Below are 21,645 nucleotides of genomic sequence, written 5' to 3' on the forward strand. Positions count from 1 at the left end.
TATTCACTTAGGAGGCATCTATAAGTTGTTTGCAACAATACATACATACAAGGCGGCGGTGGTCGGTGAGGCAAACGGCATTTCATCTGAGTTTGTCTTATTATGCTGCTGACCAAGAGGCAAAAGCCCGAACCCTGTTTGCTGATCAAGACTACCTACCTTACCTCTCTCGCCTAGGTACATACGGATGGCAGCCAAGTCACTTGCAGTTCAGGGTCCGACGAAATTTATAATGCCCACAATACTTACCTTACATGGAGGTCCTGTGATACAAATGACGCTGAATAGCGCGCTCTGTCTCGAGCTGATCTCGAGTCTCACTCAGTGATACAATAAGATGAACATGGCCTCGTCGCCACGCCTTGCTACGGGTAATCAAGGAGGCATTGAGTTCAACAGCCCCAGACAGCCCAGGAAGCAACCGTATGTAAGTAGTTAATATTAAGGGCAAGGTAATTTGTTTTGTATCGGTACACGCTCTTTTACAAGTACCTTGCCTCTCATTCCCTTACCCGCCCGCATGTACCGAGCCGACCGTAGGTACCCCCGGTCGTATCGGGGCCCTCTAACCCGGGCACGGAAGTTTAGTATCAAAATGGACGTCAGTGCAGCGCGCGGTTACTTCAATGATGTAGGGATTGGATCGGATTCATGTGACTGTAAGCGGGCTCTGAGCCCGCCAGCCAACTGTGTTACGGTGCTGTATAAATCCTCAGCGGGATCATGATTGCATTGATTCATGATAAGTCGTTGCACGAGGTCAAGATAAACCCTTGTTCACTGCATGCAACTTTCGGCTCAGCCCATCATGAGCAAAAGAGCAAACAAAAGACGTCACCCCTTGCTCACAACCACTCAATTCTTGTGACAGGCGTTACCAGAATTGGTTATGATGAGCTTTGTTCCAGAGACCAGAGACCGAAAATCCGGCGTCATATTTGAATGCCTCCACTACTATGTATCTTAGTCAGGTCGGTAAGGTTCCATTATGCCCTGAGGTTCGAGTCTTCTGCAGTGTGTCCTGGGCCCTCCATTACTTGGCAGACCATGTCATTAGAGTTCTCGGTTGCACAACATTTTCCAAGGGCGTTACGAAATGGGCAATATCAAGGGGAGGGAAAATGGGGACAAGCAAAGAAATTGTATCCAGAGATGCCGACTTATGCCCTGGCCTGTGCCGAAGTTTTTTTTACCGAACCCTTTGGAGTTTGGACATCATGCAAAGCAGTCTCCCATTTCCTCACATGCGGCATCCGTCTCCAGGCATTTGGTGTACCGCAGTGCAGGGTTGGCATCGTAGGGTATATCCGATCTTCATTTCCCTCGATTGCATCAGTTGAAGAACCCACCGGGTCCAACTGCGGCGGGAGTTTCTATAACGTTACGTTCGGCCCCTTCTCACACACTGAGCAGTGAGCACGCGCCACATTGACCAAAATCGTCACTAATCGCACAGACGGGTATAGACTGAATGATGCTCTCGGCCGCGGAATCATGACCTTCTCCGAGAGTGAAAGGCGGGCCCCCAATTTGCGATTCTCTCGAAATACTGCTCAGTCTGCTGTTATTGATTCTCAACCGGCATGGCCAGGACTAACTAGCATTCATCAGGGCCTTGTTTACTCCATTAAACCCGCATCATGACCATTTCCGAACAGGCGTCTCTGAAATGGGCTCTTTTCCGAGCAATCGAGCAGCCGGTCAGGTCAGTCTGATTTTATTCAGAATCAAATTCCGTATACCAAAATAAGTGCGATACCTATTGTACATATAGAAAATCCGAGATATCCAAAAGCAACCTAATACGGCCAACGGTGCCGGTATCAACTCTATTAGACATTAACTTCGGAACTGTACAAGATTACCTATTAAACGAGAGTCGGATGGGTTCCATTTCCTTCTTCGGTTATCATTTCTGCCAACGGCGGCCCGTGATACGCAACAACGCCAAATGATGACAGCCATGACAAGTGCAGACCATGTCGTACAACCGCAAGAGCCATCTCAACTGGATCGTGGTGCTGAGGTTCATGGCCAAGATTCAGCCCTGAAAATAAGACTCGCACTAATCCTGCAGCTAGACCCGCCAAGGGTAGACTAAGGGTTCCTCATTTCTGCACGCACGCGCACACATAAAACACAACGACTACGCATGGCAAGCATTAGACAGTTGGAGTAATGAGATGCCCGTTCACCACAACTATGGAATTTGGCTGGAAGGTATCTTTTTGGTAATTCATTCATGTGATCCTGGTTACGGACCTTGCCTTTCCATTCCTCGGAACTCCAAACCCAATGCCAAGGTTAACAATCCTCAAATGCCCGTGACCTGATGATATAAAGCAACTTTTTACTCCTGCTGGAGAAGCTCCTGGATACGCTCCTGTACGCGCTGCTCCTTCTCCTCCTTGGTAAGCTTCTTGGTCTTGTACTTCTTGGAGATCTCCTTCCACTCCTCCTTGGTCTTCTTGGGAGCATCACTCTCGGCCTTCTTGAAGGGGTCCTCACGGATGGCGGCGTGGGCCTCAGTGTAGAGGTCCTCAAGACCCTCAGCCTCGACGTCATCGTCGACGTACTTCTGGAACTGACTGCGGAAACGCTCCTCATCGTCGTCGGCGAGGGTCTCCATGTACTCAGCAACATGGCCACCGAAGATGTAGTTTCGGAGGGTGTCGGCATCGAGCTCCTTGGTCTCCATGTCGTAACCGGGGAATCGCTTCTCGGAGTGAGGGACAAGGATACCACCGTCAGAGGCGCCCTTCATGGCACCGAAGACACGGGCACCAGTGGAGGTTCGCTTCAGACCAACATCGAGGAAGACCTTGAAGGGGCGGCGCTCGCCATCATCGGTCTCGGCGGCCTCAGTGAGCTTGAACTCACCGTCAGCCTCCTCGACACCAGTGAAGTCCTCGTCGAGGCCGAGCTTCTTGAGGGCACGGCGGGCGATGAGGAGACCGGTAGCGTAAGCGGCGGCCCAGTTGGTGAGACCGTGCTCGATACCGTAGGCCTTGAGCTCGTGCGAGTAGGCAGAGACAAAGACCTTGTCGCCAGAGATCTCAGAGGTCACGATCTGGCAAATGATGTCCTTGTTGGTGAAGCGGACGACCAGGCGGTACTTGGGAGCATTGTACTTGTTCTTGGCCTGGGTGATGAGGCGCTTTCGGGCGTAGTAATCGGTCTTGCCCTGCTGGCGGCGCTTGTACTTGGTCTGGTAGCGGCTACGAGAGTGTCAGCAATTTCTCAAGGTGAAGAGGAACCCCAGTGTGAACTCACCTGTAGTACGCGCTGTTCTTCACCAACTTGTGGAAGACCTGTCACAAAATCCCCGAGTCAGCAATTTGCGCTTCAGATGCTCTTCTCCTTCCGAAGCAACTTGCGGTGACTCTTTCAGAGCAATTGGCATTTCTGCCGTAAAAGTGAAAAAAAAAAACACCAAGGGAATTCTTGGGCCAAGATGCTCCCTTGCGATAGGCCTCAACTTACCATCTTGACGGTATTTGCTCAACGACGACTTGAGTGTTGAAGTTTGGAAAGTTGGTGCTGAGAGAGGAATAAGCCGTAAATTCTCAATGGTGGGGGATATAGCCCTAATACATCGCTTAGCTTCATTTGCTCCAGTTTGGACCTGGGTTGGGGACGAGGATACGGATGGTCACGTGTCTGCAGGCTTTTATCTTATCTTATCTCCCCCAGACGCCAACCTAGATGGGGGATCTGCCGAGGCTCCTCGGATACCCCAAGCCTCGGTGGAGTCGTTGTTGGGATAGAATTCTGATGGCAAGAATACGTTGAGTACCTTAGTAGTTGGAAGGTTGAGTTCTTACATATTTCAGAGACTTGTATTAATTGTCTGGTCGCGTACATACAAGCTTAGTCCTTTCCATCTGTCAAGCCGGATATCATGTCAGAGTCCAAGCTCAAAGTCCTGTTGTTCGATATAGGGGGTGTTTGTGTAAGTGGTTCGAGACGTGATGTTTACCGCCGATTGCACTTTACTTCTCGAGGCTCTGGGCGCCTCGATTCTAGAAACGTAGTCGACTATCCCACATACATGATTGCTAACTGTTCCAGGTCGTTTCTCCTTTCCAAGCAATCCTCGACTATGAATTAAGCCTGGGGATCCCTCCAGGGTGGGTCAACTATTCGATATCCAGGACTGCTCCCAATGGCTTCTGGCATCGTTTGGAAAAAGGAGAAATCGAGATGAATGAAGAGTTCTTCAGGGGCTTCAGCCAAGACCTTCATGATACCGTCAGATGGGAAACCTTCTATGAGCGAGAGCAAAGCAAAAACCCCAGTCTCCCAAAGGAAACCCCTCCCGTTCCCTCAATCGATGCAGAATGGCTTTTCAACGAGATGATGACCGTTTCTAACAGCCCTGACCCATGGATGTTCCCAGCATTGAGAAAGTTGAAGGAGGATAGGCGATTCATTCTCGCAGCGCTGAGCAATACCGTCATCTTTCCGCCAGGGCATAAGCTCCACCTGGACCATTTCTTTGACGAGCCTGTGCGGCAGATATTTGATGTCTTCATTTCTTCCGCCCATGTTGGAATGCGAAAGCCAGATCCGGCCATTTATAAGCTGGCGCTCGACCGAGTAAACGAATTCGCGAAAGCCAATGCTCTTTCAGCTCGGGGGAAAAGCTTGAACTGGGAGGCTGGTATCAAGGCAGAGGAAGTAATTTTTCTCGATGACATCGGGGAGAATTTGAAGGAGGCACGCAGGCAAGGACTGCGAACAATAAAGGTGAACCTTGGTCGTGCATTCGAGGCCGTGGATGAGCTGGAGAGAGTGACTGGGTTGAAGCTCGCTGGTGATCATCCAAGGATATCCATCCGAGGGAAGGCTCAGAAAGTTAAGGCAAAAATGTGAGATAGATTTGGGAATATTCAAAACACTCGCATATCAAACCTTCCTGGCGATATAGACGTAGAAAATATCAGATACTTCGACCTTGCCATCATCTGCAGCATTGTGCCACTCTTCCTTAAAATATTCCCTCCCTTTAACTCTCAACTCTTCCGTTACGATTGAGGCAGTCAGAGGGCCATTGACAACGTAGTCAAACTGCTCATCTGCCTTGTCAAGACCGAGATACGTTGAGCCAAGTCCAACAATCTTTTCCAAAGTCCCAACCCTTTCGACAACGAAACCACAACTTTCCAGTATCTCACTAAAAGACTCTTTAGACTTGATCCAGGTTCGGTTGGAGGGGAATGGCATGCCCAATCGGCGAGCGACGTTCTCTAATAGCAGGCCTGAGCGAAGGTTATACTCATGAGTGATATCGATCGCAACTCTGCCGCCTAGCTTGAGATACTCCCGCCAATGGGCGACAACTTCCTTTGGGTTTTTGAACAGAACAAAGGCGTTTGAGCATAGAATGAGATCGAAGCTGCCCCTGTCGGCATTTGGGCAACCAGTCAAGTCAGTGACGCTGTGTCGTACAAGTCTCAAGCGGCGATCCAATGCTTCGTCGTGATCCAGCTTCTTGCGTGCTTCCGAGAGCATCGCTTCAGTTATATCGACACCAACGACAATCCCGTCATCGCCGATGTGTCTTGCTGCAATGACAGCCTCCAGGCCAGTTCCACAGGCGAGGTCTAGAACGCGATTGCCGGGTTTGATGGGAACAAGTTCCATGAATCGCTTGCTGTAGTCGGGATGCCAAGAGTCCTCATAGTTGGTTGCTCGTTCAGTCTACATGCGCTGAGCGGCATCTGATTGACTTTCTGTCGAAGGCATGACGAGAGTCTTTGTACCTAATCAAGATTGTGAAAGTATCAGCCAATACAGCTTTAATGGTACCTAGTGATAAGTTTGTCGGCCGATTCAAATGATGGGCTGTCTTTGTGTTTCTGAGAGTCAATTGTGAGATGCATTCTGGGTTGATACCTTGGGACCGGGGTGTTGTTACACCGATTACTGTTATACTGTATGAGTACTTTAGTACGGTACCTACCTAAGGTAGTCAAGTATTCTCGTTGATTAGCTCCTCATCATCTCTCAATTTTCCCAGTACAACCGCGAATCGCTATAATTCAGCTACAGAAACAACTCACCTCCATATCAACTCCCTCCAAGTCATTCATAGATTTGATGGTTCAATCTAGGTCGCTTCTGCAGAAGTGACGCCATGCTAGGGAAGCTATACCCACAACTCGCAACGGCCCGTCCGCGTGGCTGTGATGCGATATCACTTCACCACTGAAGAACGCCCCATGAGTGGTATTGCGCATTTGAGAAACACCAATTTCAGTTAGAGAGGGAACTAGGACTGAATTTGACTCGAGGCGCCCTCGGATGCCTCGTGGCCCTTGATGATACGACTCGCAGGGGGGCGCAGAGGTTTCGAGACAAGGGTATGTAGAACCAACTGCATAAACTAGTCAGTATCTGCTAGCATCCATCCATCTATCCCTTGGAATGGCACCCTCAGACTTGAGGCAGCCGCCCACTGACACCTCAGCAATGGTTCGGGCCAAGATAGAGGTCAGTATGTCAGTAGTGCTCTTGCCATGGGTGAATGGCATCGTTACCACTGAGTGAGTGTATGTAAGTAAGTGAGATCGACAATCAGACTATCACAGACGGAAAGAACTATATAAGGGAAAATAATAGATGATAACTCTTCTCACCAAGAACATCATATCATCCAACGTCTTTCTACTCAGACTCCACCCAGCTGAAGTCCTCCCCGGCCTGTTTTCACGACCACGGTCTGTGAGGCAGACACATCGTGCAATAGTAGAAACCTTGGAGGCCCTCCTCGCAGACACTGCCCCCAAAGGGCGCGGGCGCCTAGAGATACCCTCATCAAGTTACCTATATATGCTCAATCTTACCTGCGCTACAAGCATCGTGTTGGCATAGAAACCATCCCCAGCCTTTCCTTCTCGCAGCTCGATCCCAGTGAAATCGAAGCTCAGCTTCTGGACTTGTCCAATATGACCCCTACCACTTCCCAGATTTCTTGGCCAACTACTACTGCCTCCCTCTGCGAGCTACTCAATATCGATACTGACGTGAAAAAGTGCCATGCCTCGACGCAGAAGAAGACTCGTTGCCAGCACTCAGTCAGCAAAGCCAACTCGGCTCATATCGCTTGTCTCTTGGAGAAAGCAGTCGCTCAAGGAAGCTTTTCTGCTGCTCAGGCTACACTCCAAGAAGTCTCTTACTTGATCATGTGTTGTCGGTATGAACATCGAGACCAAGGCCCCCCTCGTTTGTCAGAGTGGGAGACAGTCCTCAAGCCCCTTAAAGTGGTGCATATCAAGAATGAAGACGAGGAAGATACTCTCAAAACCGAGAAAGAAACAGATAATACATCACCAACCACTTGTGTTATTTCATCGCAACAACAGATTCAACTCAGGGGCAATACATCTATAACTACTTCCACTCATCGTCGTCGCAGATCCCGGTCGTCCCCTTCTACTCCAGCAAAACCATCCCCAAAGCTTTTACTACCCAAATTACCTTCACCTAAGAGTCCCAAATCGCCACATGAGTTCGAGGACTTCTCCCGTCCCCGGTCGACCCTAGAAATCAATAAAGCGATAAAGAAGCGACTTCTTGAACCCTTGACCGAAACGGAGACGAAGAATGGAGGCTACATCTACCTCTATACCTTTCCTGAGATTTACCACGACGCACATCCCTATATCAAGATAGGCTATTCTCAAGACGTCAGTAAGCGTATGCGAGATTGGAAAAAACAGTGCGGCTACGAAGCAAAAGTGCTCGGTGAGTTTCCGGCCGAACATTACGTCAAGGTTGAGAGAATTGTGCATGCTCAGCTCTGGAACCAAAGGAAGAGAGAAAAAGCATGCCCAGCTTGCAACGTTCGCCACGAGGAGTGGTTCAAGGTGGAGGCTATGACTGCCTCAAAGATCATTGCCTTATGGACTGGCTGGATGAGGCGAGAGCCATATGACGGAGAGGGCAATATCCTGGATAAATGGCGTATCAGAATTGAGGGCCTTGACATGGCTAATCCTGATTGTTGGGACTTGCTCGTTAAGGGGCTTTTCGATGATGATGTCGAAGAGTCTGAGCTGTCGGAGGGAGATAGCTTTGCGTGGTCAAGTGACGAACAGTCCGAGATCTCTGAGGAAGATGCTCTGGGAGGTTACGATACTGAAAACCCCGAGTTTACTTTGACTGACGACGAATCTGATGATGGGGCATATGTGGAAGATGATGAGCGATAAATCCATGGTATTACAGGACATTTGGCACGATTTTAAGATATGGATGGCGAATATTGGCATTTTCTAGGAGTCATGATGGTGTTTTCTAAAGCTTTCTCTGAGATTAAATATGATACCCTGCAATCCCGATGCTCACTTCAACCGCCTCTCGCCCATGCTTTAATGAGATCATATACACGTCTCCAGGGCCCAGTCGTTGATAAAGGGCAGTGACTCCAGTAAAGAAATCAATCAGAGATTTTAGATCTTCCATGGCATCTCTTCCAAGAGTCCTAGAGACCAAGTCGGTTTCAGTGCATCCTGATATGTCTCTTCCCCAACTTCTCTCCACGACCCGTTGAATCTGGACTCGAGCCAGCATTTTAGCCAACGTATTTCCTTTATTAGTTTTAACATGCTAGTCATCTCGTTCGGGGACTCTTCCTCGAGTGTTGAAAAGACAACTCGTTTCACCGCTGCCCTGCGCAATCGTGTGGCTTCTTCATAACATGATACCATTTGATCTAGTATGTTGGTGAGATCCAACGTCTGTCGAATAGACTTAGTATCCCAGTCAGGAATCTCAACGAGAAGTAGCTTTGCAGCTTGTAACATGACATAGAGAATTTGATCGTGTGTGAGTATTGAACGGCGCAATAGCAGATCAACGGGCGAGCCAAGAAGAATGTCGAAAAAAGACTGCATTGCGTCAAGGCAGTTGCTTAAGCATGTCAAAAGATAGACGAATTGAGGAACGCCCTCCTCAGGGTGGCATGCCACGATAATTGCTGGCTCAAAGAGACGCACCAGGAGGTACAAACGGTAAAGCTCAAACGTCTGGCCGTAAGTTTCAACATTGCCGTTAGGGACTGACTCTGCTAGACGGCTCAGGTCGTTGCGAAAACGACTTCCAGTTCCTTCGAGAAGGACAGCATATGGGCTCAACAGCGTACGCTCATGTGGCTCGCCAAAGCTTCTTGAAAGTCTTTCGCCCATCTGAACGAACCGAACGACATACTCTATTGAATGATCAGATGGGGTTGCCTGTGCTTGGGAGACAATCTTGAGATAAGTTTCCATGTTGGGTATGTCGAGAGGATTTCTTCGCGATTGTCTCGTTGAGATTCTGGAAGCCTTTGTTAGATTAAAAGAAAGGAATACTGGTTAGCGGTTAGTGGTTACTGGTAGACTCACATTGAGAGAACGCAATAAAGCCCAAGAAGAGCTCGTATTTTCTCCAATAGTGTTGTCATTTGTTCTTTGTCAGATGTTCCTGAGCTCATTCTTTGAACTGATGACATGTCTTGTGTGACACCCAAGTTATGTGCATAGCCAAGAGTAAGATAGGCCAGATTTATGACCTGACTATTGTCGATGTGACATCTGTGAGCCCTATGGATCATGAGCGTGAATCTGTTTCACCAGCATGACATCCACTTACCAAGCAATAATCACCAATACACCCTGTAGTATGTCCAAGGCCTTGTCTCCTTCGACCATTACTCTGAAGCTCAGATATGCGAGTATGTTGCGTCTCGCTTTGGCCACCTCGGCTTCAGATAATGGCGCAGCGGCAATCATGATAGCACGAAATAGAAATGGACAGCTTTTGTGCAGCGATTCTGCAGTGTGATGACTCCCGACTGTCACGAAGGGGAACTGGGAGGTGAACTCTTCATGGAAGAGCCTAAGAACTTGAGCTGCTTGTGGCCATGATAGCCCAAATGGAGGCTTCGAAGTGCCCCTATCTACATTTGTATTTGCCTGGGTTGGATTCCTGGAAGACTTATCATATCCCAGTTCTTCCTGGTTGTTATCGCTGTCTCGGCCTGGCTGCTGCGCTCGGTTTCTATGGCTTAAAATAGCAAACTCTTGCGAACTCTTTGTTCCCACAGCAATGACTTGTTCTTGCTCTTCGGAAGTTATAATGTTCATGGTAATCAGCTTTACGTCTCATACAAGTTCACGTCATCATACCCCTTTGCGTGGTTAATTATCCGGGATCTTCTCAGGCTCCTCGTATCCTGTGGAGAGCAGTCCTTCTTCATAGCCTCACACCTTCATCTGTTAGTATGAAACAATCATAGAAATAGACTGAGAGATATAGTACCTATCGCAAACGTGCTTCTCCAGATTCCCTTCCCGGAAGTGACATTTTGCTTTGACTCTTGCGCAAGGAGCGCACGCTCGTTGTCGGCGAGGAGGACTGGGATTTCTGCCGACCATGGTGGCATTTATTAATAACAATTGAATTCAAGTAGCTCCAGGTCAACTTGCAATCCCGAGATTCAGGTCAGTTCGCTCGTCGTTCATAGAAGCCGTCTATCATTACTGTACCTCACAGTGGCGCAACCGGGATAAAGATTAGCCCGAAAATGCTCCGGCGGGATAGAGTACTGCCTTACCTCAGTACCTACGCACCTACGTACCTACTAGGTACCTTACCTACCTTAGTCAAAGGTAGACTTAACCATTTTCACAGAGTCCCATATCATCCTTTCGGTTAGGAAAGAATGGCGACGAATGAGGTTTATACGCCACCTACGAAGCGCTTAATTGAATGGCAATCTTAACCAGTTTCATATACACACGGACATATATTTTCAAAGAGCAATAAGTGCGCCTCTCGCCTTTATAGATAGATGAGTGCCCTCCCTAACCATCCAACTCTGGATTGTTGCGGCCCCCCCCCCCCCCCCCCCAAAAAAAAAAGGTATCTATTTTCAAAAAGCAAACTTGTCAAGATGCCGATAGCACTTGTTTCCAGAACGCCTCGCATAGGAACAAAAATCCTAAATTATCCCATTCCCACCAAGAAAGAACACCCAAAGACTCTATTCATCATCCGATATGTCGATGACTGGTGTCGGGGGTAGCCTTGGCTGCCTACTAACATGCCCATTAACCGAACCTTTAGGTTGCGGTGCTGGTGAATCGTCATCAGACTCCTCCGGCTCCCATACTGCAGACCACGCTCCATCAGGAGCCACTTTGATGTTTCTTGTCCGAGTGTCGCCATTGCTGATCAGCGAACGCCTAACTGCTGCGAGATAATCATCCACCAAGAGACTGATAGGACGTGCATCGAGTCCGCATATTGGACAACCCCATCTGTCCACCAACGAAGGTTCTTCCCCCTGTTGCTGCGGGCCGCCCCCTTTTTGAGGCTCTTTTCCACTTCTGGTCCCCAGGAACGTTTCTAGATCAAAACATTCCAAGTGCTTGCATTGACCGCCCCTCACGGGAACCGCAACCCTCTGCTTACTGAAGGGGTCTGCCAAGGAGATTGGCAGAGTCTCGTCCTGGACGATGATGTCGTCTGAATCCGAGGGACGCAAGCGCCGTATTATCTTGAGCTTCGTTTCCTCTGTTGGGAAGTGCCGTGACTGTATAAGGTCGGTAATCGCCTTATGGCTCATTGTCTCCACTATCTCAATCGCCATAAAATGCTTGTACCCCGGCTTGGAATTCTGTTCAACAGCAGGATAGCTGATGGTCATCTTGTTCTCACCCTCAACTAAGAAATCTGTCAACTCCAGCGGCTGATCTTTATGAAAATGTTGTTTGCGTCGCAGCTCAAGGGACTTTGAATTCAGGTCAAAAAATATATGGCTAGGCCAGCATGTTGCAGACATCACCCAATCTGACTCGCATGGTTCAGCTTGTGTCTCAGGTTGCACAATCATACGCAGCCGGTAGCGACGAGAGCCCTCGGAATAGTAGCAAAATGGAAGACCAATGCCCTCGATTTTCTTTGCTAACTTTTGTATCTGTTCTTTTGTCACGTAGAAAGACAAAGACCGCAGTCCCCTTTGAGGCTCAAGGGCTAGGGGTTGGTATACTAGCTGTCTGACAAACTGATAGTGTCGAATTTTGCCAGGAATCAAGGGAACACGCCTGGGACTGCGTACACCGACATGCTGCAACCCAACTTGAAGTGAGCCATAGCCATACGGGCTAGCTGGATATTCGGCTTCCGATATTTGCTGGACGGGCCCAGTCAGTGAATGCGGGTAGCTAGCGACCGGTACCTGATATGCTGGATTTCGTGGCCCAATCGGCTGAGCGGAATAAACATGAGCTGGCGGAGCTGGCATCATGTTATATTGCGGATTAGATGCCATACGAGGCGGGTTTAATTGATTGTATGCCATTTGAAACTGCGGGGACTGCATGGGCTGGCCATGGTGGTGAGGGCTCATCTGCGAAACTGGACTCGAGACTTGCGGCGTTCCTGCGAGCTGGTGTTGCGGTGCTTGGTTTTCGGTGTATGTCCCGTAAGGGGCAGGAAGCGTCTGGGATGGATGTGCAAAGGAGGCTGCTCGTCGTTGCAATAGAGGATTGTTTGGCGGTAAAATAGCTGTTCGTGATGGGCCATTCGATGGAATGATAGGAGTGTTGTTAGTCGTGACAGGAGATCCGCGGTTTGGTAGTATCGGGAACGACCCAGCGCTTGATGACCTGGGCAATGGATGCTGTGGTAACTGGGGAGACTGGTGGACAGTGGCGAAATGAGGCGACGATGTTGTAGTATCAGTTTGGATGTGGAGGTGATTCGGCCGTCGTGGTCTCTGGATCCCGCTGACACTGTTGCCTGTAGAAGGCGGGTGGCTATTCACAGACCCCGGGCTTACCAACCTTGGGTCGCCTACGGAAGGCCTAACAGCGAATGCATCGAAATGTGACGGAAGGGGAGGAGATGAAGCAGGTGCGGTATGCACGGGATAAGATGGGTTAGCTGCTGTAGGCGGTAGAGATTGATGTCCACGTTGTGCAGCTATATGAGCACTCGAGCCTGCATCTTTTAGCCGGAAGAGTGAGTATTTCGTTAAAATAGAAAGCGGATTCTAGGGAAACGTACTGGATGTTGCTCGTTGAGCCGCGGATATAACAAGGTCCCGGTATTTCATCGCGATTGTCTCCCTCGCGCGTTTGAGGGTTTCAGGAGCCTCAACGCGAGCCTCGTATGCAGCTTCGTCCAGCCTATCCTGATCAAAAATGGCGTTCATCGCAGCTGCCACAGGGCCGTCATTTACGCCAAGGCTCCTGCGGCTCATGGTGAACAGCATAGACTGTAGACCTTTGGCTCGGCAACGTAGGACGAATATCAGCTCGTATGCGAGCAAAGGATACCTTCGTGCCAGAACATTTTGTGAGAGCGATTGCCAGGTTGTTGCTAGTTGGATGAGAAATGCAGAAATGTCTCTAGCCGCTTCTGTATTGGGGAAAACCCTTGAGAACTCAGCAATGGTACTGGGAAAATTGGCAAACCATTGCAGATGTGCATGGGACATGTGTTCATTCTTCCTAAGAATGGTTTGCGCTACGTCGAAGGCAGCATCCAGCAGATTTGGCTGCACTAATCCATGGAAGAGCGCATGAATCGGCCCTCTATTTAAGGACCAAGCACAAAGTGCCTGGTGAAAAGCAATGTAGAAGAAATCTTCGTTCTGGCATGCTTCCGCCAAGATCCTGTATCGTGGTTTTTCAACTGTCTCATTCAGGAGCCCGGCATGGGCAGCTTGTGCCATGCGGTGGTCGATCGAGTTGGACCATTTTAGACAGATATTTCGGTCTCTGGAATTTCCCGGGCTTGTTGCTTCTTGGACCCGAGGGCGCTTTGCTTGATGATCAATAGCAGTGGCTGGTCTGATATGCTGTCTCGAGTTCGTTTCTAGAGGCACTCCTGGATTTTGAGGGCGTATTTCTATGTGGGAGAGCGGCGAGGCGGTTGCCTGAGGAGCTTGATCAGCCAACGTAGGGCCAGTCGCCGTAGGTTGAATTGTCGCTTGAGTGACGTAGTTTTGCTGTGGCATAGAAGTCCTGGGCTGCAAGGAGATGGCGGCCGTAGAGCTTGGGTAGTTGGTATTAGTCGCGACGTGTGTCGAGTCGCTTTGGTTCATGTTACTATTGGAGACTGGCCCCCCGGGCCCTGCGCTTCCTACGTGAGCGCTTGGATCGGGATTAGTGCAGTCGGTTTGATTCGAGACATTCGGGCTCGGTGCGTCGGTCAGCGCCGGTGAGGGTAGGACGGTCGAAGCTCTATGAAATTGAGTCAGAAATGTTGGAGAATGTAAGCAATGTCAGCGTTGGTGGCGATAGTGCGAATCCTAGAAGGAGATGCAAGGCTACGAGACGCAGCCGAGGATCTGTTTCTTGGCAAAACAACATGCCTGAGACGATGGGAAAGGGTATTTAGTTAGGGGAAGATCATATACCTTGCTGATTCTCCGGCACCTGGTTGTTGTTCGGATGATTGCTCGGCCGGGTGATTATCGCGATGTATGTCATTGTCGTTCTGGGTTGGGGGAGCAGCGTCAGACACCTTTCTCTTTTTGTTCCGTTGCCAGGAATTACTGGAGGCTACTGGAGCGAGTCTAGTAGGGTTGGTTGTTGCGGATGGGTCCCCTGTCATCCATGAGCGAGCGCGACCACCAAGGAGGAAATTGACAGTTTGGTTGGAGGAAGCGATCTGTTGAGCATCGGGTGAAGGGTTAGCCCGTGACTGATTCGACTTTGAGGTATGTGGCATTTCACGGATGTATGGTTTTTTTTTGTATGAAGGTCTGGGTCACGATGTAGAGTTGCTGCGAAACCTGGGCGCGGAACACTACTTGAAATCATGCTTCAACGTCGCCGCTTTTTGAAGTCGAGTGCCGCAAAGTCAATCATGGTTCAGCGAAGTGAATTCGCACGATCAAGGCAGCGAGGGTCGTGAATCAACATCGAGAGCGAAGTGGTTTGAGGTGAGTGAAGTCAAGCACAAGACAAGGCAAATAGCGATGTTGTCAGCGCAGCTCGACGAGCAAAACCAACCCAATAGCACAGCCTGCGGCGGAAGAAATTTGAGGTCGAAGAAAGGTCGATATCAAGAGCAGCAGACTTATCAGAGGGTTGGGTGAGGTAGGTAGATGGTTGGATGGTTGGATGGTTAGATGACTGGATGGATGGGAGATGTGTGAATATTGTTGGTCGGAGGCAAGCGGAGAAACCCTGTGGCATCGCCAATGATTAAACCTAGGTGGCAGCCCAATTTCGAATAACGTTAGTTGCTAATAATGGGAAAGGCGCAAGCGCAAGGCAGGCGAGCCTTCCATGGCAGAGATATTATTGAACAAAGGAAAATAGGTAAGGTAGGTAGATATCTTGGGTGGCGCCAACCGACCTTACGAAGAAAGGCTTCAGCTATCAACAAACAAACAAAGAAACGAGGGGAAGAGCAAACCTAAGAGGTAGGTAAGGTACCTTAGGTACCTGCGACAAATACGCAATACATGCATACATGGTAGGTACTTTCCTACCTACGTCTTGTAGTTCTGAGGGCGTATGTCGCTGCAGCCAGCCGATATTCAAGTTCTCGAGTGGCTGATGGGTACTTACCTACTACCCAGTACTAGTAGGTACCTACCTAGGTATTCTTGGTGGAAGTCTTCATTAATGTTCACAATTGCACTGCATGTCTCAGGCCTACAGCATGAACCATATGCCCCATTGTGAACTTATTCCAAAATAGATGTTTATCGACGTCTGTATCTGTACCCTTGAATGTTTTCTTTCTTATCGAGATGCTCCCTCTCAAAAGACCAAGTTTGAATTTAAACTACCGCAATTTTCGGTTAGACCATTGCTTGGGGTACATTATCATATTACGTATGTGACTCAGCGCAACTACCTACCTCTACCTACTAGGTTAAGTATGGACCCTTCCTTTTTGTCTGAGAAAAAAAGTGTGAGAGCGGGGAGAATGTGATGTGATGTGATCTTGGCATTGACGTTGGCGTTGACTGGGTTCTCGTTTATTTAAACTCTGGTGAACTAACTTAAAAACGTCCTATGTGCCTAGTAGGATGGATTTGTCCATTATCGTACACCATAACATTGGATTCGTCGTTGATTATTTGCCTCGAATCGTTGGCTTGGATACACACCGTGTGGAATTCCACTTCTCACCACACGACGACTTATGTTGCCTTTTGCTTCAGCCAGCCAAAAGTCTTGTTGTGCACAAGCTATATCGGTTTGAAGAATTATGCGTTACACGACCTGCACCGTGCCTCGTTTCCTCATATGAATGACAAGTAATCGGAAGTAGATTGGCTGGTTGATAACCAAAGCCCCGTGAGTTCAACAACACTGTAATTTCCGTTTGCTACAAACCGTCTGCTCATATAAAAGCAGGCCCCTATCACAATTCCGGAGAGCCATGATCATGCTAAGGTTGGGATAGATTATCAAGACAGAGCAAACAATCCTGTAAGTAGGTTGTCATAGCAAGTACATGCCAACGATAGCTCGTCCTCAAAGGTGACTGTCTACCACCCAGGATTATAATTCAGCTTGACATGGGTATCAATGGGGCCTGGCCCCAGGGAGCATGAAAACACCGAACCTTGATGTACGGTGTCGAAATAAACTTAGTAAATAGAGTACTAAATTTAGGCTAAGTTTACATAAGTATTTTTATCATTTAGGGTTAAGGTACTGAGTTTTCTTTCCTCCCCTAGCCTGGGTACCTGATATGAATGCCAATAAACAATAGCCAGTTTGTTGCGCCAGGATCTTTGATTGCACGATAACTACCTTAGGTAAGGTACCTTACATAACTAGTGCTAAGTCACGATAGCATTCCTTCCTCTTCTCATAATGTATATACTGTCAATAGATGGGAACAGTAAGAACGAGTTCCTCCTCTACCCCATTCCATATGTCTGAGTTGTTCGACAAGTCTGATGACTCTGCAATGCCCGTACCCGTGACTGCCGGTCAACGCAATAAGCTCAATATTCGGCCATATCTGTTTGCCTTGTAGGCTTGTACGACTTGAGAGCTGGCCGTGATCCCGCATTATCACCAATTTGCGGCATCGCCAGCATGTACAACCACTCCATTCTTCAATAATCTTATCAACTTCATCAACTAGTTGGGCTTTTCGTCAAACTGGGTGATCGCTGCTCAGGAAAGAGGCCTCTTGCTCAAAGCCATTGAGGCAATATACAAAGTCAAGGCAACGACACCTGCTCCCGCTCATGTCGAGTCCGCTTTGCTGGCTTCCTAAAATAGTATCTGCAAACTCGACCACATCATCCAATCCCAGGAGCTCCAGGACTGGACTGGACTGGAGGTCGATACACTGTATGGAATATAGTATTTGCTACCTCCGCCAGCAAGTCAAATCCCATCCCATGATCCATTCTGCTTCTGTCGAACCGTTGATTACCGAAAGTTTCTCACCTGCTTGTTTGAATATTTCACGACAAACAACCTTGAGTTTTCCGGCGTTTTGATACGATCGGCCGTGCGTGTTGTGACCTAGCCTACATCCCTTTATCGAAGCCATATGTTAAGACCTGGCCACCAGGGAGCAAGAATCGGGGCGCCAAAATAAACTGGTCTCGAGGCTATCTAAGATATACTTAAGCTTGCCCAAGTTTTTTCGTCACTTGCATTAGGAAAAAAACCCTCCCCTTGCTCGGTCGCACCAATCGCAGCCTTCCACGCTAAGATACCCAGGCATCTCGCCTTGTTCAGGGACCACGCACTTCACACTTCTTCCCCAACCGCGACAACTGCTCCACCCCAGCAAAGCATTCGTACCTTAGCGCACCACTCGAGCGCACTATCATAGCGCACCACCTCAGCCACGGCCGGGTTTGGTGTGTCTGTCTCCTCAAGCTCTTATACCCAACTTACGCATCATCTCCAGCTCTTTCGCTGTGGAGAGTCGAACCGACCGAACCCAGCTCTGGCAATACGGCAACGGAGTATTGGCTCGGTGGATGGCGTACAAGTCAGACTTCGTTCTGTTTCCCTCACTCTACAGACAAGCCTCTCTTGGCTGGCTACCCGCTGTAACTATCAGGCTCGGTCCCGCGCCACCGTCAGGTTCCGCAGAGTTTCCAACCGCCCTTAAACTGCCACTCCATTCCTCCCTGCACGGCCTCAAACGTCCGACATCAACGCAATCGCCTCAACCATAACCAGCGCATCGCTTCATCTCATCATGGCCTCACGAGGCCCCAATGAAGGGTTGCCCAAGCCAGAAGTTGGCGACACCTTGATTGTGATACGTATGTTGATCCTCTCTCCTCCCGTTCTTTGTCTATAGTATCCTCTGATACTGATTTCGTTTCCCAACCCTGCAGATGATTTCCAGGCTCGAAGCTCCGATGAACTCAGTCTTGCGAAGGGAGACCGAGTTGAACTCATAGAACGAGACGACGAGTTTGGTGATGGATGGTTCCTTGGCCGTCATCTGGTCAACAATAATAATGGGCTCTTTCCTGAAGGTTGGTTAAAAACGGTGTTCTATACCCCACGGCGAGAACATTGATTGACACTTGGCAGTTTACACTAGGCCAGCCCCAAGAAATATTCCCACAAGCACTTTCAGTGTTTCGAAGGCCCAGACTGCTCAGCAAGAACAGGCTCAGGACTCGAGCGCCGATACAGGTACCAAAGAAGAGAACGAGTTGCAACAACCACAAACTAGGAACCCTGTGACATTACCTCTCAATAACGTCAAATCCGAACCCTCACTGGTGCCGAGCGAGCCACCTGTCTTGCCCGCCTTGAGCCAACTAACGACTCAGAATCAGGACAGCCCTGTCTTGCATGAAACGCTGACTGTTATTGACGAGCACATTACCGATTTACGATCACCAGCGAGCAATGGCGGACTCCGAGCGATAGCGAACGATTCTGGAAGCGAATACAGCAGCACCCATCCCGACCAACGAGCATCATACATACAAGGTGAAGAGACTGACGAAGAAGAGGAGGGTTTTCATACGCGAGACGAAGTCGAATCGTGGTCTCCCGATGATGTTGCCGAATATCTCTTTACTTCGGGAGTCGAAAAGCACCACTGCGAGGTCTTTAGGGACCAAGAGATATCCGGTGAGGTTATCCTTGGTATGGATCAGAGCTCACTGTTCATCAAGGCATTCGATCTTGGGTCTGTCGGCCGGCGCCTCAAGACTTGGCACAAAATCAAGGCACTTCAGGATGAAGTGAGTAACCAAGGCTTGGAGACACGGCGTACAACACAAACCTTTGGAAACGATGGTTCAGAAGAAGGCCGTAGATCTCGGAGCCGAGCAAACACCCTGACCAATCGGCCCACTTCTATTCAGACCAGGCGACTCTCCTTATCGCAGAATACGCCAAAGGCATCTCCGACATTTGGAGGATCTCATGCGCAAGAGAGCTCTAACCGCGCTAGTCATATCAAGCGGCCATCCGCGGCGTCGATCAGAGAATTGAACCATTCGCGTCGACACTCTTCGTCGACTGACTTTCGCCAAGCTGGCCCTGCGACGGCAAGCCCAGCCGTTCCCGTTCCTAGGATCGCGACATCGGGTACTTTCCCCGGAAGCGAGACTGCCCATAAAAAGCAACCATCATTTGACAGAAATTGGACCCTAGGCAACGCTTATTCGCAACCCCCCCAGCGACCCCTTTCTTCAACTGGCCTTCAGGATCTACTTAGCCCATCGGGAGCAGAAGCACAGGATTCTAGTGTCGACGCTGATCGGGGTTACTTCTCTGGAACAGAGGTGGATGGGAGGAAGAGAAACTTGTTGCGAAAGCGCGACAGCAATGCTGAATCGAGAAAGTCAAGTTATGCCGAAGAGCAAAGGGTTAGAAGCGCCACAGCTATGGCACGACAGTCAAGATTCGGTAGCGTGGGGTCTATTGCGGAAGGGGGTATCTCGTCAGCAGCTCAAAAGTACTACGGTATTCAGTCTGGCGCTCATAGGAGAACTGCGTCAGCCGCTTCGGAATCAACGATGAACATGCCACCACCCAATGATGTTCCTTCACCCACCGTCACCAAACTGGACACTTCGGTCAGTTCCGCTCGCTCAACCGCCTCACCTATGACATCGAGACATCAAGGTTTCAACTCGGACTGGCTGTCGTCAATGGTAAACAAACCCATTGCCCTGGCTGGAGGAAAAGGTATGCGGGCCATATCTGATAACCTTAGCCTTGACCGATCGAAGGCGTCAACTCCAACGGACTCATCGAACAAAGATTTCTTGGTTGACTCACCTGCGCGAACCGGCTCGACAACTCCATCAGGTGGAGCAAGCTTCGATCTTGAATCGCCCGACACTGCCAAGAGTCCCAGCACTCCCGTAACCCAGGTCAACAAGAAGGCTGGCAAGAAGAGCAAGAAGGAAACGAGCGCATACACCCGTGGGCTGCTCAAAATCTCGCCAAAGGAAGCAAGCAAAGATGCCGATTATAGTGGCTGGATGAGGAAGAAGAGTTCCAACCTCATGACAACCTGGAAGCCTCGTTTCTTTGTTCTCAAGGGCCGGCGGCTGGCTTATTATTACTCAGAAGATGACGACCAGGAAAAGGGACTCATCGATATCTCGTTTCACCGAGTTCTACCAGCAGACAATGAAAAACTCACAGGTCTTCATGCTACGATCACAAGCCTTGGGGGTCAATCGATGCCTGCGTCCCAGAATAGCGATGATAACTTAGAAAAGGGAGATGACTCTATCTTCATCTTCAAGCTGGTTCCTCCCCGAGCTGGTCTCTCCAGGGCTGTGAACTTCACAAAGCCAACCGTTCACTACTTCGCTGTTCCCAATTTAAAGCAAGGTCGTTTATGGATGGCGGCCTTGATGAAGGCGACAATTGATCGAGATGATACGAAACCCATCACTACGACGTACCAGCAGAAGACAATCTCTCTTTCTAAAGCCAAGCAGATGCGTCATCGCCCACCGGCTCTGATGAACCTCGACGAAGGGGCCGAAGAGGACGCTGGCACGGCCCGAAAGGAAACCAACGGCCTGGGAATTTCATACGACGAGGCTGACAGCGGTGTTTCTGGCGTCGACAAACTCGCGGGCCAAAAGGCTGAAGAAGCCAAGTCAAACCTCGAGCCCGAGAAAGAGCAAGAGAACCTACAGGCAGCTTGATCGATGCCATGCACACGACATTACTTATAAATTTCTTTCTAATCGGTGTGAGGCGTATCTGGCCTTTCCCTAACAAAACTTCCCTTACACATTTTCCCACACCCCCTTCTCATATAGAAGCTTAATCCTTTTCTTTTCTTTTCTTTTCTTTTTACTTGATACCTCGGGCGCAGGGGGAAACTGGAAATCTCAATAAGATATGGTGATGAAACAAACAGATGCGGATGGAATGCAATGCAATGGAAAGTGGAGGAGAATCTCAGCTCATCCCTTTGGTAGTGGATATGCACGGGCCGAGACTGGCGAACAAGAACGAACAAGACTGTCATGTTACAAGAGACAATGATGATGAGGACGGCTTTTGTTACTGGCATTTTTACAAACATGAAAGTCTTGAGGATGATTTGCTGAGCTGGAGAAAATGAGCGTCCCTCTGGACGGCGTCCGTGTTGGTAGCTTGAAATCCTGTTTTTCTCGTGGTCATAATGTGAACGAAGATCCTTACATTT

At 49.2% G+C, this 21,645-nt stretch overlaps 6 protein-coding genes across 6 annotated transcripts; 3 read left to right on the top strand and 3 right to left on the bottom strand.

Annotated features, from left to right (window-relative positions):
* Nucleotides 1–2,350: 2,350 nt before the first annotated feature.
* On the bottom strand, nucleotides 2,351–3,486 carry RPL5 (60S ribosomal protein L5; the record flags this gene model as incomplete). The annotated part of the gene is made up of 3 exons (XM_044823322.1): nucleotides 2,351–3,218; nucleotides 3,274–3,311; nucleotides 3,484–3,486. The coding sequence occupies 3 exons, from the start codon at nucleotides 3,484–3,486 to the stop codon at nucleotides 2,351–2,353; spliced, it is 909 nt and encodes a 302-aa protein (XP_044681813.1).
* A 415-nt stretch (nucleotides 3,487–3,901) lies between these two features.
* Nucleotides 3,902–4,875, top strand: J7337_005648 (uncharacterized protein; the record flags this gene model as incomplete). Its single annotated transcript, XM_044823323.1, has 2 exons — nucleotides 3,902–3,952; nucleotides 4,072–4,875. The coding sequence occupies 2 exons, from the start codon at nucleotides 3,902–3,904 to the stop codon at nucleotides 4,873–4,875; spliced, it is 855 nt and encodes a 284-aa protein (XP_044681814.1).
* A 33-nt stretch (nucleotides 4,876–4,908) lies between these two features.
* J7337_005649 (uncharacterized protein) lies at nucleotides 4,909–5,748 on the bottom strand (the record flags this gene model as incomplete). Its single annotated transcript, XM_044823324.1, has 2 exons — nucleotides 4,909–5,656; nucleotides 5,708–5,748. 2 exons carry the CDS (start codon nucleotides 5,746–5,748, stop codon nucleotides 4,909–4,911), a joined length of 789 nt encoding a protein of 262 aa, XP_044681815.1.
* A 1,202-nt stretch (nucleotides 5,749–6,950) lies between these two features.
* On the top strand, nucleotides 6,951–8,216 carry J7337_005650 (uncharacterized protein; the record flags this gene model as incomplete). The annotated part of the gene is made up of 1 exon (XM_044823325.1): nucleotides 6,951–8,216. One exon carries the CDS (start codon nucleotides 6,951–6,953, stop codon nucleotides 8,214–8,216), a length of 1,266 nt encoding a protein of 421 aa, XP_044681816.1.
* Nucleotides 8,217–8,456: 240 nt separating this feature from the next.
* J7337_005651 (uncharacterized protein) lies at nucleotides 8,457–9,496 on the bottom strand (the record flags this gene model as incomplete). Its single annotated transcript, XM_044823326.1, has 2 exons — nucleotides 8,457–9,321; nucleotides 9,390–9,496. 2 exons carry the CDS (start codon nucleotides 9,494–9,496, stop codon nucleotides 8,457–8,459), a joined length of 972 nt encoding a protein of 323 aa, XP_044681817.1.
* An 8,699-nt stretch (nucleotides 9,497–18,195) lies between these two features.
* On the top strand, nucleotides 18,196–21,136 carry J7337_005652 (uncharacterized protein; the record flags this gene model as incomplete). The annotated part of the gene is made up of 3 exons (XM_044823327.1): nucleotides 18,196–18,262; nucleotides 18,338–18,481; nucleotides 18,540–21,136. The coding sequence occupies 3 exons, from the start codon at nucleotides 18,196–18,198 to the stop codon at nucleotides 21,134–21,136; spliced, it is 2,808 nt and encodes a 935-aa protein (XP_044681818.1).
* Nucleotides 21,137–21,645: the final 509 nt, after the last annotated feature.

Source organism: Fusarium musae, chromosome 4 (genome assembly GCF_019915245.1).
Source record: "Fusarium musae strain F31 chromosome 4, whole genome shotgun sequence".
In the NCBI taxonomy this organism is placed as follows: Eukaryota; Fungi; Ascomycota; class Sordariomycetes; order Hypocreales; family Nectriaceae; genus Fusarium; species Fusarium musae.